General features: G+C 40.0%; 1 protein-coding gene across 2 annotated transcripts in view; it reads left to right on the forward strand.

Moving 5' to 3' along the window:
* Positions 1–16,756, forward strand: part of glg1a (golgi glycoprotein 1a) — a 185,450-nt gene that overhangs the window by 136,565 nt on the left and 32,129 nt on the right. Inside the window, exons 12-19 of one of the 2 annotated variants that reach the window (XM_069901159.1) lie at positions 1,517–1,657; positions 2,516–2,602; positions 4,903–4,965; positions 5,137–5,250; positions 6,068–6,156; positions 8,452–8,569; positions 12,114–12,206; positions 14,364–14,501. In XM_069901159.1, the coding sequence (XP_069757260.1) occupies positions 1,517–1,657; positions 2,516–2,602; positions 4,903–4,965; positions 5,137–5,250; positions 6,068–6,156; positions 8,452–8,569; positions 12,114–12,206; positions 14,364–14,501 (843 nt within the window). The remainder of the gene's footprint in view (positions 1–1,516; positions 1,658–2,515; positions 2,603–4,902; positions 4,966–5,136; positions 5,251–6,067; positions 6,157–8,451; positions 8,570–12,113; positions 12,207–14,363; positions 14,502–16,756) is intronic. The other variant, XM_069901160.1, reaches the window with a different exon arrangement.

Below are 16,756 nucleotides of genomic sequence, written 5' to 3' on the forward strand. Positions count from 1 at the left end.
GAATGGTAGTAGCTCCAATCAAAAATTAGTTAATTAAAATGAGAATTAATGTATTTAGAAAGAGCACAAAGTGTGGAAGGTGCAAACATGAAGTTAAGAGAGAAATTAGGAAAGCAAAGAGAAGGGATGAAAAAAAGTTACAAAGAAATTTTTTTTAAAAAAATGTCCCCAGTTGCACACAAAATATGAGTTAGTAAAGATCAATTGGTTTATCTTTAATTGTGGGGGAATATTTGCAAAAGTTCCATAGTTCAACACAACTCACTAACCTCGTCAACTGGGGAGAAACAACAAATACTGATATTTCATTATTTTTGTATTATTTGAAATTGTCTATTTTTAAAAAAATCTACTTTTAGGAAAATGAAGTGTGAACTGTTGATATAGATTTGTTGTTGAAAAGAATGTGGGGATGTAACTGGATTGAAGAAGTAAAACGTGCTGATGAGGGCGGTGAGTTTGCAGTCAACATGATTGTAGTGTTGCTTTAGACTGTATCTTGCATGTTATGCTGGTCAGAAGAGGATTTGAAAAAAAGTGACAAATTAAATCCAAAAGCAAATACAACTATAGTTGCTGGAAAACAACCAAGTTGGTAAAAATGCTGGAATTATTTAGGCAGGACAGACTTGTCCAAGAGAGGAAAAAAAGTATCATTGAAAGTGATAGAACATCATTGACTAGAACTTGATGAATTGGCAGTAAATTAAGCATAATGTTTAAATCTCTGAACTCTTGGCTGAGTTTTGCAAGGGCTACTTGTGAAGAACAAGGCTTGTACTTTGCAACCTGCATTTGAAAGATTGCATTTCTTTGCAGCCGGTCATTCTGGGTCCATTTAAAATGTCTTGCTCTTGTTATCTACAGAATGGTGGATTGCACACATCATTGAAATATAATGAAGCAGCCATTTTTCATGATTCTTTCTCTCCCCCCCGCCCCCCACCAATTGCAAGGCCATTCTAATTGCCAGATGCAGTTAAATGATCCATGGTAGCCCTTCTGTACTTTTGATTTTCATATTGGAAAGGGTTGTTTTTTGAAAAAAAGGAGGGAGTTGGCACAGAAATCTGGTCATTTGTCCTTTGCTGGCAAATTATGCATTTTTGAGCAGAGGGGTTCATGAGAGATTTAGTAATGTGAAAATTGATGCAACCAAATTCCATGTTAGTGTACTTGTTGCTTCTGATATTTACTTGGAGTATCATTTGTTTCCAATTATACCTTAATAAGTAAGTAAAATTTAAGGTTGGCATTTTGCCAGTTAATTGTCATAACTTAAAGTATGGATTAATTTATGGGGAAAGTGAATCGTGATCTGAGGCAGAAAGGAGCAGAAGGAGAAGGATGCAATAACCATCATAATGTGTGAGGAAACTTGGCTAGAGCACACACAAACCTATTGGGCTGATGAGTGTTACTGTACCATCAAATTCTATGGGGGGGGGGGGGAAGGGAAAAGAACTATTGTTTGAGAAAAATGAAGCACAAACTGACCAGAATCACACTTTTCAAGCAGTTATCCAGAGACTGTAGAACAGAGATTCAACGGATTCTTCATCAGCGAGCCTTGGATGTGAAGTTGGAGCCTGGACTACAAGAACGCTGCATAATAGACCTTGGGAAATGGTGCAGTGAGAAGACAGATACTGGACAGGTAACAACAACAAGCTGATTTGAAGTATACCCTGAATCTACCCTGAAGGTTGAGAAAGTGGAGAGGCTGGGACGTGATTGCTTGTTACTGAAGGATCCATACAGCTTCAGTAGTAGTCTGGAAATTGAAATGACTTTAGTGTTCTGAGTAGCTGCTCTATCCTACCTGTAAGAAGCAGCTGCATTGCGGACATTAATGCCATTCTACTTTATTTCACAGTTGCTTCATGTTTGCCGTATAAAGTAGTGTGTCTTGTAGATGAAGTTGGTAGCTTCGCGAAATAGTTTAGGATTGACTTCTTTGTAGTTTTTCTAAAGTAATTGACATACGTGCATATAGCACAGTAACAGGCAACTTCGGCCTACGAGTCCATGCTGCCCAATTTACACTCCATTAACCTACTACACCCTGGTATGTTTTTTGAATGGTGGGAGGAAACCGGAGCCACCAGGGAAAACCCACGCAGACACGGAGAGAACATACAAACTCCTTACAGTCAGCGTGGGATTCAAACCTTGATCCTGTCCCGATACCTGGCACTGCAAAGGTGTTGTGCCTACCACTACATCAACCATGCTGCTCATAATTGCTTTGATATAAATTGTTCAAACAACGAGCAAAAAGAATCCAGTTTGTGAGAATAACTGGGCACTCGCTTATATTGTTTGGACCACAGTTTTGTTAAGCACACGTATGTAATCTTTCTCGAATTATTCACCGAAATAAACTTGCCAATATTTTGGAAGCTTGTACTTCTGTTTGCTACTGATTCTGAGATACAATCGTGGGAAATTTTTTTTGTCTTTAATTGATTGTTGGTCCCTGAAGTTCATTGCTGGTTTGCATTGCTCTCTTTAGGAGCTGGAGTGTCTCCAGGACCATCTTGATGACTTGGCAGTGGATTGCAGGGAAATAGTGGGTAACTTGACAGAGCTGGAATCGGAGGTGAGCCCTTTAGCAAAATAACTGTGTGAGCCAGCAGAGAAAGACTGTGGCATTCTCAGAGACTTTCCTGTAGATCAGCATGTCAGCGGGATACTTTTGTAATTTCTTTGGATGATTCTGGGATCTCCTGCCTCACCTGTCCTCTCCCCAGTTCATGCTCCATCGAAGATGCCTGACTTTGGCATAGTTTAGACTGAGTCCATCTCCTGAGATAGCTATGTTGTCCTGAAATTGAGAAACACTGCAGAAATGTGAATGAATTTTACTGTTAGCCCCACTGTCACTGACTTTATTTGCTATTCTTGTTGGAGAAGGTAGCACCACATATTTACCTCCCAATTAAGATATCATCTTCACACGAGTTGCTTTTTGTTTTTCACTCATTTAGTGACTTGGTCTGATCGAGCTTTGTACTCTGTATTAGGACTGAAGTCAATAAGAGAATGAAATTTCAGGGTAGCAAAGCTTTCATGACTTATCAAAGGAAATTATGTAAAATTGCAATATGCAGTTAACCCTATTTGGTTATTCTATTGTGATCTCTCTGTGTCTCTGTCTCCCTCATTCCCTCCCTCTCTCCCTGTCTGTCTGTCTATCTGTCTGTCTGTCTCTCTCTCTCTCTCTCTCCAGGGTTGAGTTGGGGTGAAGGGCCCATTTGTGTCCTTTAATAACTCTATCACATTGTAGTTCTGTGGTATAATACAGGACTGAGTTCAAAGAATATGGAATACTGTAAATGCCACATGTTGGAGAAATTCATATATCCCTTCTTAAAAGGTCTATGGGAAGGCCTCATTCAAGAATAGAGAGGTCATGTTGGAACACTACAATTTTTAAAATTTAAACATACAGCACAGTAACAGGTCATTTCGTCCCATGAGCCCATGCTGTCCAATTTACACTCAATTAACCTACACACTGTTTTGAATGGTGGCAGGAAACCAGAACACCCGGAGGTAACCCACGCAGACACAGGGAGAATGTACAAACGGCGTGGGATTCAAACCCCGGTCCCAATTTCTGGCACTATAAAGGCATTGCACCAACTGTGCCGTCCAATTTTGGTCACCTCATTATAGGAAGGATGTGGAAGCTGTGGAGAGGATGCAGAAGAGATTTACCAGGATGTTACCTGGATTGGAAAATAACTCTTATGAGGCAAGGTTAGCAGAGCTTGGACTTTTCTCTTTGGACCGTAGAAGGATAAGAGGAGGCTTAATAGAGATCTACAAGATTATGAGAGGCATAGATAGAGTGGACAGCCTGTGTCTGTTTCCCAGGGCAGGGATAGTAAACACCAGAGGACATGTGTGAAGGGATGGAAATTTGGGGGAGACATCAGGGGTAAGTTTTTTTTAATGCACAGAGTTGTGGGTGCCTGGAATGCCTTGCCAGGAATGGTGGTGGAGGCTGAAACATTAGGCACATGGATGGAAAAAAATAGAGGGTTACAGGGTAGGAAGGGGTTAGTACTTTAAGGAATATAGGCCAAAGGGCCTGTACTGTGTGGTAGTGTTCTATATTCTAAAATAAATGCTACTGCCAAGGCTCTTTGAAATCAGGGTAAAAATGGCCTGAATTGTGCAATATGAAGAAAGTGAGCATTTTAAATTAAATACATGGTACCTAGCATTCACAACTTTGGCACATCGATTTTTTAAATGTGGAGTTCTTCATTGTTATTCCAAATCTTCCCCGCTTAAATGTGTAGAGTAAATCAATAAATCCTGAGGAATTGAGAATGCTGCCAGAGTGGATTAACTTCAGACAAGCCTTACATGAGGATGGAGAAAATCCAGGTCCAGAAAAAAAAAGATTTATTCTTGGCAATAAAGCTCAGCAATTAAGAGTGTAATGAAAGCAATTGAACAAAATTCCCAAGATGCTGGTAATACTACTAGACACTCCCAATGTGATCATGATTTTGATTCCATGTGAATTTCAACTGCATGATTGTCTTCATACTTGCCTTAATCCACTTCAGTGTTGAGGGGAGGTACGACATCAGCTAATCAGTTGTAGTAGTTCTCTTAAATTTGCTTGCCTTTTGTCCTTGGTGACCTGTAGTTTTCATCACTTGGAAGTAACAAGCACTTTCTGCAGATGTTGGGGTTGTGCATTGTGTATTACAACTGACTTACAATGTTTTAAATAGAATCTGAATTGGACTGTACTCTTTGTGGCTGCAGGAGAGCTGAAGACGAATCCATGGACGTACGGTGACTCTGAGGGGACTATCTTTTGCAGTTTAGTGAAAAGTGTAGTAACATGACTGATCTTGTTTGCACTGTTTCTTTCAGGATATTCAGATTGAAGCCCTGCTGATGAGAGCCTGTGATCCAGTTATTCAGATGTATTGTCATGTGAGTAACTGAAGAGTATTCATGTTAGTTGTCATAAGTGGAAAGATTGAAAATAGTCTGAGGAGGCTTTGTAAAACTTCAGCAAGATTAAAATAATCTAATTTATCTGACATACTGGCAATTCCTTTGTTTATTTTAAGCAATGGTCTCATTGTGTTTCTCCTCCTGCAGGAGTTAGCAGATAATCAGATTGATAGTGGGGACCTGATGGAGTGCCTGGTTCAAAATAAACACCAAAAGGAGATGAATGAGAAATGTGCTGTTGGTGTCACACATTTCCAATTGGTAAGAGGAAAAAAATATTCCAATCAATCTGATTACAGTAAGAATGAGTTTGCTGTCCCTAAAAGATTTGTGGTTTGGCAAGCTGCCGATTATGTACATTTCAAAAACCTAACCTCTTGCTTGGCTAATACAAAATGAGGTCTTGTATGAATTTTCTACTCCCTTTACTTTGGTAAACTTGTTGGCTGTCCTACATTATTATCAGTTTGTGAGTATGGATTTACCCTGTAACACAAAGTTGAACGCGCACCCATCTCCAAGAAGCCATCTGTCCCTGAAAGAGTTGCTGCTGTATGAAGATTTTTTGCACATGAATTGAACAATCTAATTTCATGTATTTATATTGTATCAGTGCAGTAAATTTCTTCTGATTTCACCAGACAATTACTTTTGCACTCTTCTCGATATAGACGTACAGGAATTTTTTTCTTATATAAGGAAGACATCTCTGCTGCTAGTTCATGGCAGGGTCAGCGTTTGAAAGAGGTGCAGGAATGCAGTGCTATTGATGTACTCTTTCTGCATAGTATCAAAGCAAAAACATCCATAGAAGGCGTTTCAATCAAAAATAAAGGCTAAACAAACTGTGATGAAAGATTTGTGATTTCAAAAGGTCTCACTTGTCCCATTGTTTCCTGCGATCAGTGGAAACTGGTCTTGTTGGATCTATGAAGTTGATCAGTGACCTAAAGGATCCTATATATTGGTCATTGTAAACCTTTCCATTGATGTTTATTATAACTTGTATAGCAATATTTCAAACAGAAAGTTCAATCTTTTCTCTGTGTAACTAAACTAATTTTCTAATTATTAACAGATTCAAATGAAAGATTTCCGTTTCTCATACAAGTTTAAGATGGCATGTAAAGAAGATGTGCTGAAACTGTGCCCAAACATCAAAAAGAAGCAAGTTCATACATTTTTAATATAGTCACTTTCTGTTTTCACTTCTCCATCCATGAAGCCCTATTTCTAGATTTGAAGGAATAACCAAATTCCTTTCTCTTCAAGCAAATGAAATTTTTTTTAAAAAACCAGATGCTGTAAATTTAAAACAAAAACAGTGTGCTGGAAATAGTCAGCTGGTCAGGCTGGATCTGTGGGAAGTGATGCATCAAGTCAGAGGCCTTTCGTAAGAACTGAGGAGACAAGCTTGTAAAGCTGCAGGGCAAGTGTGAGACCAGGCTTACCCAAGGGGCAGGCTCATTTAGTGAACAGAAGCAGTTAATGAGTGAGACCATAGACAAAAGAATATGAGTTGTGAAATGCAGAGGGGGAGTAGTATATCCTCTTGGTCACTTTGGTTTTACCCTGTTGGAGACATTCCACTCACCCACCCTCTGCAATTTGACAAACTTATTTTCAGTTCTAATGAAGGGGTTCTGAACTGAAATTTTAACTGTTTCTCTATCCACAAGTAGAGATTTTCAGTATTTTTCTGATTTTTTTTTTGTTTCCTTTTCTCTCCAGCATGCTACTGACTCAGTAATTAACGATGATATGTTGAGTTTACTAGATAAGATGATATGTTAGGGTCTCTTTTCAATTTCAAGGTTCCCTTTATTGCTAAGATTCAAGATTCAATTTATTGTCATGTAATAAAGACAGTGCAATGTTACACAAAATTTGTTTTCGTCTGCAGTAAGGTAGATAGATTTGCCATTGGCAGAAGTTGCCTGAAGGCATCTCTTACAGTCAGAGAAAGAGAAGCAAAAGATAGTCCCCTCAGAGTCACCGTATGTCCATGGATTCGTCTTCAGCTCTCCTGCAGCCACAAAGAGTACAGTCCAAACCATCAGCAGCAAACCTCTGACATGATTGGGAACCCTTCAGCTCCTCGACACCCTCTCACATCCCAGTTCTGATACCTGGTACCCCTTCAGCCATTGTCTGGCAGTCTGCAGCCCAGTGTGAATCTCTTGACCGCGCAGTTGCCAGCACCCTAGTACCTTGCCTTGAATTGTCACCACTTGTGTGTTCTTCAGCCTCGCAGCCCCTCACTGGTCCACCACTGGTGGTCATCATACCGTGGGTCATCTCCTCCACTTCTCCTTATCAAACAGAATAGTCTCCTCATTTTCTGGTGCCTTTGTTTCCCCGGAGTCTGTAACTCCTTGTGGCTGCTGTTGATCATAGGGCACCAGAAAATGTAATATACATTTAAAAATATAACATGACATATTTTAACTTTTGTCTGCCATGAGGCAAACAGAGATTTGGCATGAGCATTGCCTGACATCTCTAATAATAGGAGAAAGAGAAGCAAGAGTCCCCTCAGAGTCGCTGTGTGCTCTAAGATTCCCCTCTGACACTATCGCACCTTCTGCAGCCTCACAGTCTCCTGTTTGATTTATCAGCAAACCAAGCTGGACTGCTGCTGTGGTCACATTCCTTGCAGGGTCCTTCATCCGCTAAGCCCCTTCCTGATCTGATGCCATAGTAGGGTAATCTTCTCTGCTTCTCCTTCTCAGCAGTGGGTTATTCTCCCCATTTCTGGAACCTGGTGCAGGTCCACTGCTCTCCTGGAGTATGCAACCACTTGTGGCTGTTGCCAAGTGCAAGTGCAGCAATCTTGGACAAATAAAAAGGGGCAAAAAAAATTGTCCTTGCTATAAATGTATGCTCCTGGCACTAGCACTGCTGGTCAGGTTGATGTTAATTGCATCCCTTAGAATACCTTGAAGTGTTGGAGCTTGTGTTGTGAAGATGCTGCCAAAATATGGCTAGGCATGAGATTTAATTTTTTTTTAAAATTTAGACATACAGAACGGTAACAGGTCATTTCGGCCCATGAGTCCTTGCCACCCAATTTACACCCAATTAACCTACACTCCCCCCCCAGTACATTTCAAACGGTGGGAGGAAACCGGAGCCCCCAGTGAAAACATGGGGAGAACATACAAATTCCTTACAGTGTGGGATTCAAACCCCAGTCCCGATCACTGGTGCTGTAAAGGCATGGCGCTAACTGCTATGCCAACCATGCTGCCAACAAATTTCTTGTACTTTACAGCATTTTCCCATAACTTAGTTCATGCAAGAACAGCCCTGAGGTTATTACTGGCTGTTTGGGTAATACTTCAGAGAACATCTCTGGAAGCAGCCACTGGCAACAGTCAGCCAGAGAAAATCAAGCAGAAAGAATGAGAGAAGCTGTCCATAAAATAATTCTGGCATTTACTTCCTTGCGTTTCTATGCAGAGTGGATGTTGTGTTCTGTCTGAGCACCACAGTACGAAATGACACACTTCAGGATAACAAGGAACAGCGCGTCTCCATTAAATGTCGGAAACAGTTGCGTGTGGAAGAATTAGAAATGGTAAGTGCTTCTCAGTGTGCGGCGTTTCCTTGTTCAGCTTTCATTACAAAATGTGAGTTTATTTGTTATATTATTACTTGATGCAATGAGAAGGGTTCCTCCGCAAATGAACAAATTAACCCAAATATCCAAATGGATGTGTAAAGTAGAAGATCAAGAGAACAATTACAGGGTATAGAGTTATCAAAAAAGTCAATTAGTACAAAGCATGGGGAACATGAGAGTGCTGTTGTAGGGTTCATTGTCTGTCGCTGCACTATTTCTCACTGTTGATCCTTCTCCCCAATATGAGGAGGAAGGAGGGTGTGCCTAGGGTATGATGGATCCTTCAGTATGTTGGCTGTCTTTCTTGGGCAAACAAAATCCATGGAGAGGGGTTTTTGTGATGTTCCAAGCTACATTCATCATCTTCTGCAGCAGTTTCAGATCTTGAGCAGAGCAACTCCACGTTCTATACAATCAATGGTGCACCTGTAGTAGCTGAGAAACATGGGACATATGAACTTCCTTAGTTTTCTAGAAAGTAGAGGAGTTGGTGTGCTTTCTTGACTGTTGCATCAATGTGGTTGGTCCATGTCAGGTAATTGGTAATGTTTACTCCTAAGAACTTGAAGCTATATACTATTTCCATTTCAGCATTCTTGATGTGGACACGGGTGCGAATTCTGTCTTTTCTCTTGAAGTGAATGAGCGTCTCCTTCATCTTGTTGGTGTTGAGAGGGAGAGGTTGTTATTTTGGCTCCATGCCACTCATCTTTCAATATCCTTCCTGTATTCAGTGTTTGATCCCCAGCCTACGAATATGATGTGACGGAGAAATGGTTCCCTTACAGGTCAGACTTGCAAGCCATACATCCTTAAATTACATTTGGAGTCTTTCAAATGTCACAACACAGAGGGCCTAGTGATGTGATGAGGTCAAAGTTCACAGAGGAACTTGCTTTCCTCGGAGTGTGGAAAACGTTGCTTAATTTTGTTAATCCTTATTAATTATCCCTGTGTACTATACTGATAGCTGGGAAAGAATGACTAATCAAAGTTGCCATAATTTGAGAAGCATTCCAAAGTATTTCCAGTAATTTAATTCTAGATGTCCCTCAAACTAATGGGTAGGTTGTCCTTGAGGACAGGTTAGACAAGTTAGGTTTCTAACCATTGGAGTCCAGAGAGTGAGAGGCAATTTAATGAAATATGGAAAATTCATAGAGGTCTTGACAAGGTGGATAACCGGAGGATGTTAGCTCTTATGAAAAGCTCTAGAATGAGTTGTGAAGATGCTACCAAAATATGGCTAGGCATGAGATTTAATTTTTTTTTTAAATTTAGACATACAGAACGGTAACAGGTCATTTCGGCCCATGAGTCCTTGCCACCCAATTTACACCCAATTAACCTACACTCCCCCCCAGTACATTTCAAACGGTGGGAGGAAACCGGAGCCCCCAGTGAAAACATGGGGAGAACATACAAATTCCTTACAGTGTGGGATTCAAACCCCAGTCCCGATCACTGGTGCTGTAAAGGCATGGCGCTAACTGCTATGCCAACCATGCTGCCAACAAAATAAAAATAAATTCATCCATTTAACGCAGATGAGTTTTCTCTCCAGATCAAGTGTCTTGCAAATTTTTTCCTTTGTACTTCGGGGAAATCTTGAAATACCTTTAGGGCAGAGGTAAACACAGACTTAGCACACTGCTCTACTTGCTTTACACCTATGACTGCCTGACTCAGTATGACAACAACACCGTTTACAAATTTCTTGGTAATCCCACCATAGTGAGTTGCAGAAAAAAGGGCAATGAGTCAGCATGCAGGTGAGAGATTGAAAACCTGGCAGAATTAAAACCACAAAGCTGGAGAAGCTCAGCAGGTCCAACAGTGTACTCTGTAGCAAAGGTAAAGGTACATCACCAACGTTACAGGCTTGAGCCCTTCAGCAAGGTGTAAACAAGTTCCTGAACAAAATAGTGGTGGGGGGGGGGGGGGGGACACAGGGGGTAATAGGTGGATATGGGAGGGAGGGAGGGAGGGCATACCAGCAAGCAGGGGGAAGGGGCTCTTTGAATGGAGAGGAAAGGCAGTGGAGAGTTGGAGGAAAGAAAACAAAGGGAATGCAAAGGGAGGCAGAAACCAGAGAAGTCGATGTTAATGTCATCCAGATGGAGAGTGCCCAGACGGAAAATTAAATGTTGCTCTTCCAATTTACGGGTGATCATGGTTAGGTTGTACATGAAGCTGTGGACAGACATGTCTGCATGGGAGTGGTGCGTAGATTTGAAATGGTTGGCCACTGGGAGATCCCCATCACTGATGTGGACAGAGCAAAGGTAATCTATGACGCAATCTCAGAGTCTGTGTCCCATCTCTCAAATGTAGAGAAGGCCACAATCTTGGATGAATGTTGTACTAACACTCTATATCACCAAAACAAAGGAGCTGATTGTACACTTCAGGGAGGGAAAACCACAGGTGTACAATTTAGTGATCATTGTGAGATTAGAGGTAGAGAGGGAGAGCAAATTTACATTTCTGGGAGTCACTCTCTTGGACCCAACGTACCAATGTCATTGTGAAGAAAGCACATTAGTACCTCTACTGTCTCAAAAGTTTATGGACGTTCAGTATGATACAGGAAACATCATCAAACTTCTACAAATGTGCATTGGAAAGTGTGCTGACTGTATCATGGCCTGGTATGGAGGCACCAATACCTTTGAGTGGAAAGACCTGCAAAAGGTAGTGGACGCAGCACAATACATCACAGGATTATCTCTCCACCTTGGAGAAAATCTACATGGAACACTGCCATCAGAGAGGAGCAGCAATCATCATGGATGTTCGCCACCCAGGGCATACTCTGTTTTTGCTGCTGTCTTCAGGAAAGAGGTAGTGGTGCCATAAAATTCGTACCACCAGGTTCAGGAACAGCTGCTACCCCTCTTCCATCTAACTCCTAAACAACACACAATCAAAGACTCATTATGGACTCTTTGCACATAATTTATTACTGTATTTTTTCTGAATTTGCACAGGCAGTTTGTTTACAGTTCTTTCTCTGTTGACATTTTTCTCTTTTTTGTATAGTTTACACTATTGTGCAGAAATTTTTCCGGACCCACAGGAAAAAGAATCTGAGTTGAATGTGATAACATGTGTGTACTCTTAACAATAAATTTGAACTTGAAATTGAAGCAAGTGGGTGAAAAGCTACTGGGTACATCAAATCCCAAAGTTAAAGTTGATAAATTCAGCTATGATCTTATTAACTGGCAGGTTTGAGTGACTGATTTGCTTCCACGTGTTCCTAATTGGCGTGTGATCATGTGGTGAATTGTGAACATTCAACAACTGTGACTGCACTGTGGATAATTTGGTGGCTGTGATATTATGTGAAATCTTCCATTGCTGTCATTTGGGTTACTCAAAATAATTTTAGTTTATTTTGGGAAGGTACCTCAAGGGGTTTGAGGGAAAATTCTTCCTCAGCTTAGATAAAATAAAATTACTACCTTCCATTCAAGCTTTTCCTTTCTCTCAACAGACAGAGGATATTCGTTTGGAGCCTGATCTCTTTGTGTCCTGCAAAACAGACATTGACAAGTACTGTCAGAATATTCCATTTGGGAATGCACAGGTGAGCAGCCAATGAATCAGGATCTCTGTCTGCAAAGCAGTCTAGAATTTTGTAGCTCTCAAATGAGAAATGTGAGCTATTTTTAGGTTGGGAGTATAATCCTGATTAACCTTGGGAAATGGCACGTGTACATAGAATTGATTGCTTCTATAAGTGGCACTTCTTGTGAAACATCATCTTAAAATGCAGGGTATTGTGAGATGGATTGTTCTTGATTGTTCATAAAATTGCGGACAACTAAAGCTGGTATAAACTATAAATTCTTCCATCCTGAGAGAAGAATCACTTCTAAAATACTTTGCAAGTTACATAATAAAGGTTAAATGTATTTGTGCAAGATAATGAATTTGGGGACAAAAGAAAATGGAGCATAGTAGGACCTTGGGTGATAAATGCATATTTAAAAGTTAGCAAAGAATAAGTCTCAGGGTTGAAAGGTTTCTTGGGATGTAAATTTCTGATGCCAATTCAGACCTCAAATATAGCTTCAACTTCCAAAAAGTATGCAACTGAGGAGTCTGTGTAGATTTGACCTGAAAATCCAATAGTCTAGGATGTATTAAACGTACATCTGCCACAACAAATAATCTTGTGTTCAGTTGCAAATTTCTGTATCGGTTTCTTTTATCATAGACATCAGACTGAAATTAAGTAGGTCAGGAAACTAAATGTGTAAGTTTCGCTTTAGTGAGGCAGTTCCTGCACAGATCATTGTTTGGGCTAACACCTTTGATCCATTTTAATAGTTTTGGACTTCAGGGATATTGTTCATGATTTTGAAGTTTGCGGGTAAAATGAAGCTTCGAAACCTGATTAAAACTTGAGGATAATAGCAGACTGATGAAGATATTAAACAAAATTTAATGAAGAAAAATAAAGGATGTGAAGTAGGGAAGGTTTGATTGGTTGAATAGATTTATGTTGGGCAGCACAACATCACGGGGTGAAAGACGTGTACTGTGCTGTAAAGTTCTATGTTTGTTGTGGGTAAAAAATGAGGTGATAATCTAAGTACAAATTTAAAATACAGGAATAAATAGACATTTGGTTGTACACAAACACATTTGGCAAATGAAAGAAGTTGTGCATAAAAACAATGAAATTATGCTAAAGCTGTATGTCAGAATGGTAATGCTCGTGGCTAGCTCCCTACATTGCAATTAAAGTAAATACAAGTGCTTTCAGAAAAGATTTTCAAAAATAGCAACAGGTTTGAGATGCTTTTGTTCTGTTGAATGATTGGAGGAGTTTGCATTCTTGTTGGAAAGAGAAGTCAAGGAGTAAACGAGGATAAAATATTTTCAATTGTCAGAATGGTTGATAACTGGGGGAAACAGATTTTTGATAGACAGAGGTATCAGAAGTGCCTTTCACACAATTAGTTGCTGTGAACTGGAATGTGCTGCTTGAAAGGGCAATGGCTGCATGTTCAATTGTACCGTTGAAATCTAAATAGTTGATTTTTTTTTAAAAAAATCAGGATAGCATGGTAAAAGTATAGTGGACTAGATTCAAGATTCCTTTATCATCATATACATAGTGCACAAAATTTGTTAACTTTTGTTTGCTGTGTGGGCACACAGAGGCCGCACAAGCCCAGCATCCCCGCCATTAAGAGCAATAGAAGCAAAAAAGAGTCCCTTGAAAGACACAATTTGCTTCCTGCGCTCCTGTAATCTCTGCAGCAGAATGTTTATTGTTTACTGTTTATTGATTACTCTTATTGGTACAAATATGCATCAGTTTGGCTCTGTAATTTAACTATGTACATTTAAGAGCTTCCTTCTGTTGTTATCTCTGTTAAGCAAAACCAACTACTGGTATGATTTTTCCTTTTTTTAAATAAATTCCCTGCTTGGTCTTGCATTTATTGTCAAATCTTTGCTGGCAATTTCCAGATTTCTTGTCATGAGTTTCCATTGCCTCTGAATTATTAAATCTCATTGTACTCTATTAATTTGACCTTGGTTTAAATGACCATAAGAGCCACACCCAGCTGCATATTGTATCTTGAATTCTATTGATATTCTTTTCTGTAAACAGTGTTTGTGGAACTCTGCCAAAAATGTTTGAGGAATGCTTTTACTTTCAGTTTGATGGGTGCATATTCGTATGATTTTTCTGATTGATCAGCACCATGTTGTTCTCTCGTAACAGGTAGTTGAGTGTTTAAAAGATGCCAAGAGGTTTCTGTCTAATCGGTGTCATGACAAAATCTTCAAACTACAGGAGACAGAAATGAGTGACCCTGAGCTGGATTACACCCTCATGAGGGTCTGCAAGCAAATGATTAAGGTGGGAGGATGGAGCTTCAGAGATGTTTTCTTTATAGAGATTTGAAACCTGAGAGTTGTCTTTATTTATTGTAACCCTGATATTCCTGTCACTGACAACTTTGTTGGTGGGGAAAAAAGGGATTGTGTTCATTTTGAAAACAGTTCCATCTTTAAAGATGAAAATAGTTGACAATAACTGAGTTTCTTATTTTGAAATAATTTCAGATCCTGAATCCATTCTACTTGTGTACAAAAGGTTTGGTTTCCAGGCTAGGGACATTTTAATTGTTGTATTCCATTATTGTGTTAAACCTTTGTTACTACAAAGGAAAATGTGTCCTTCTGGGAGACCAAAGTGTGCTTACTTTCAAAAATCTGCAGGCTAATGTCTGCGTTCCTTAATTTTTACCTTTGCTAATCTTTAGCTGGAGGCTATATTATTACGGCAGGGCAGGGAGGAGACTTAAATTATGACTTTGGCATTGTGGAATTGCTGAAGGTGTGCCTGGTCAACAGTGACTGAGTATATAGATAAGTTTTTGGGAGATAAATTGGGGCAGGGTTTGTTAATGTAAGTCACATACAAACACTTTAAAACTGATTTTATTTAAAATACTGGAGCTCTGTTAATGCTAGACAGGCAACACAAAGGCCTTAGAGCCTTTGCAAAAGCTTTGGAGTGTGCCCAAGAGACTTCACTAATGGATTATTTTTTACAAAAAGGCAACAGATGAAAGAGCTTGTCGGAGCCACATTCTGTCTGGAAGGGAACTTGCTGTTCTAAGTGGTTTTGCAAGCAGAGAGAGTCAAACAGGCTTTCTGTGTGTGTGTGTGTGTGTGTGTGTGTGTGTGTGTGTGTGTGTGTGTGTGTGTGTGTGTGTGTGTGTGTGTGTGTGTGTGTGTGTGTGTGTGTGTGTGTGTGTGTGTGTGTGTGTGAGAGAGAGAGACAGATCAGTTCTGCAGTGTTATATCCAGCAACAGCAGCTGGGACTGGAGCAGGATAAGCTGGCAAGCTTGTGGAAAACCCCATTTGGAAGACAGGTTGTGAGTTCTTAGTTCAGCCAGGTCAAAGCCCTTGTGCTTTATGCAAGAGGAGAGGACTGGCTGTCTAATGTTTCACTTGGAATAAGAGAAACAACAAGGAACTCTGGTGACCTGAAGGAGAGAGGTTATCATCTGGAGAACCCTGAGGGGATATGTTTCTTTGGAAAGACACTGAAGTGGCTGATTAAAAGGAATCAGTTGTGGGTGTCCAGCATCCAACAAATTTCTCTCTGAAAACTGACAAGAACCTTCCTGAGCGGTAACCATTTACCTTTCAAGTTCCAAAGCTTGGTGAACTTTATAAATGTTACATTCTGTGCACGGTATAGAATTGCCTGTAACCAGTGAATTTGGAGGAATGAGAAGTGAGATTGGACTGTGAACCAAAGAACTTTTCTGAACTTACACACACATTACATACACGTGCGCTTAGAATTAGAAGGGGGGTAAGTAACTCTATAGTTAAAGTGTGATTCTCTTTTCATGTTTAAAGATAATTAAAAGCAACTTTTGTTTAAGTAACCATTTGTCTTGGTGAATATCTATTGCTGCTGGGTTTTGGGGTCCTCTGGGCTTGTAACAACATGATAAATTCTGCACCTTTGTACCTAGTACAGTATTATATGAGCTTCTTGACATCATTTTCTCACCAAAGACTGGGTGATTCAGATTCCAAATGAACTGGATTTATTTATGGAATTAATATAAGAAACAAGCCTCTGTTTCTCAGGCATGACACAGAAAAAAATTTTATCTATTTTTGAATTGGATGATCCACAGCTTGTAGGTGTTTGTCAAAGTCAAAGAGTCAAAGTTTAGATTTATTGTCAGAGTGCATACATGGCATTACACACAACCCTGAGATTCTTTTTCCTCCGGATGAGGGAGAGTTTCTACTTATTGGTAATGCAAAAAACTCTACTCAAGAATAGATATGAAAACAAAAAGAGGAATGTAAAGAAAGAAATATAAACTGTGCAATACAGAAAATAAATAATGGACAAAGAGTCCTTAAATGAGTCTCTGACTGTTTTCACATGGCAGGCGAGACGTGACCATACTTTGCCCCAGTGAAATCACTGGGAATTCCGGACCTCGCAGGCATTTCACACCACGGTCTAAAGTCCCGGGAATTTAGGGGGATCCTGCCTCCAACAGATGACACGTTATACATTCACAGGAGTGAGTCCCCCCCATTTCTGTCCGTCGGTTGCCCGCTTGCACCATCCC

Source organism: Narcine bancroftii, chromosome 10, assembly GCF_036971445.1.
Source record: "Narcine bancroftii isolate sNarBan1 chromosome 10, sNarBan1.hap1, whole genome shotgun sequence".
In the NCBI taxonomy this organism is placed as follows: domain Eukaryota; kingdom Metazoa; phylum Chordata; class Chondrichthyes; order Torpediniformes; family Narcinidae; genus Narcine; species Narcine bancroftii.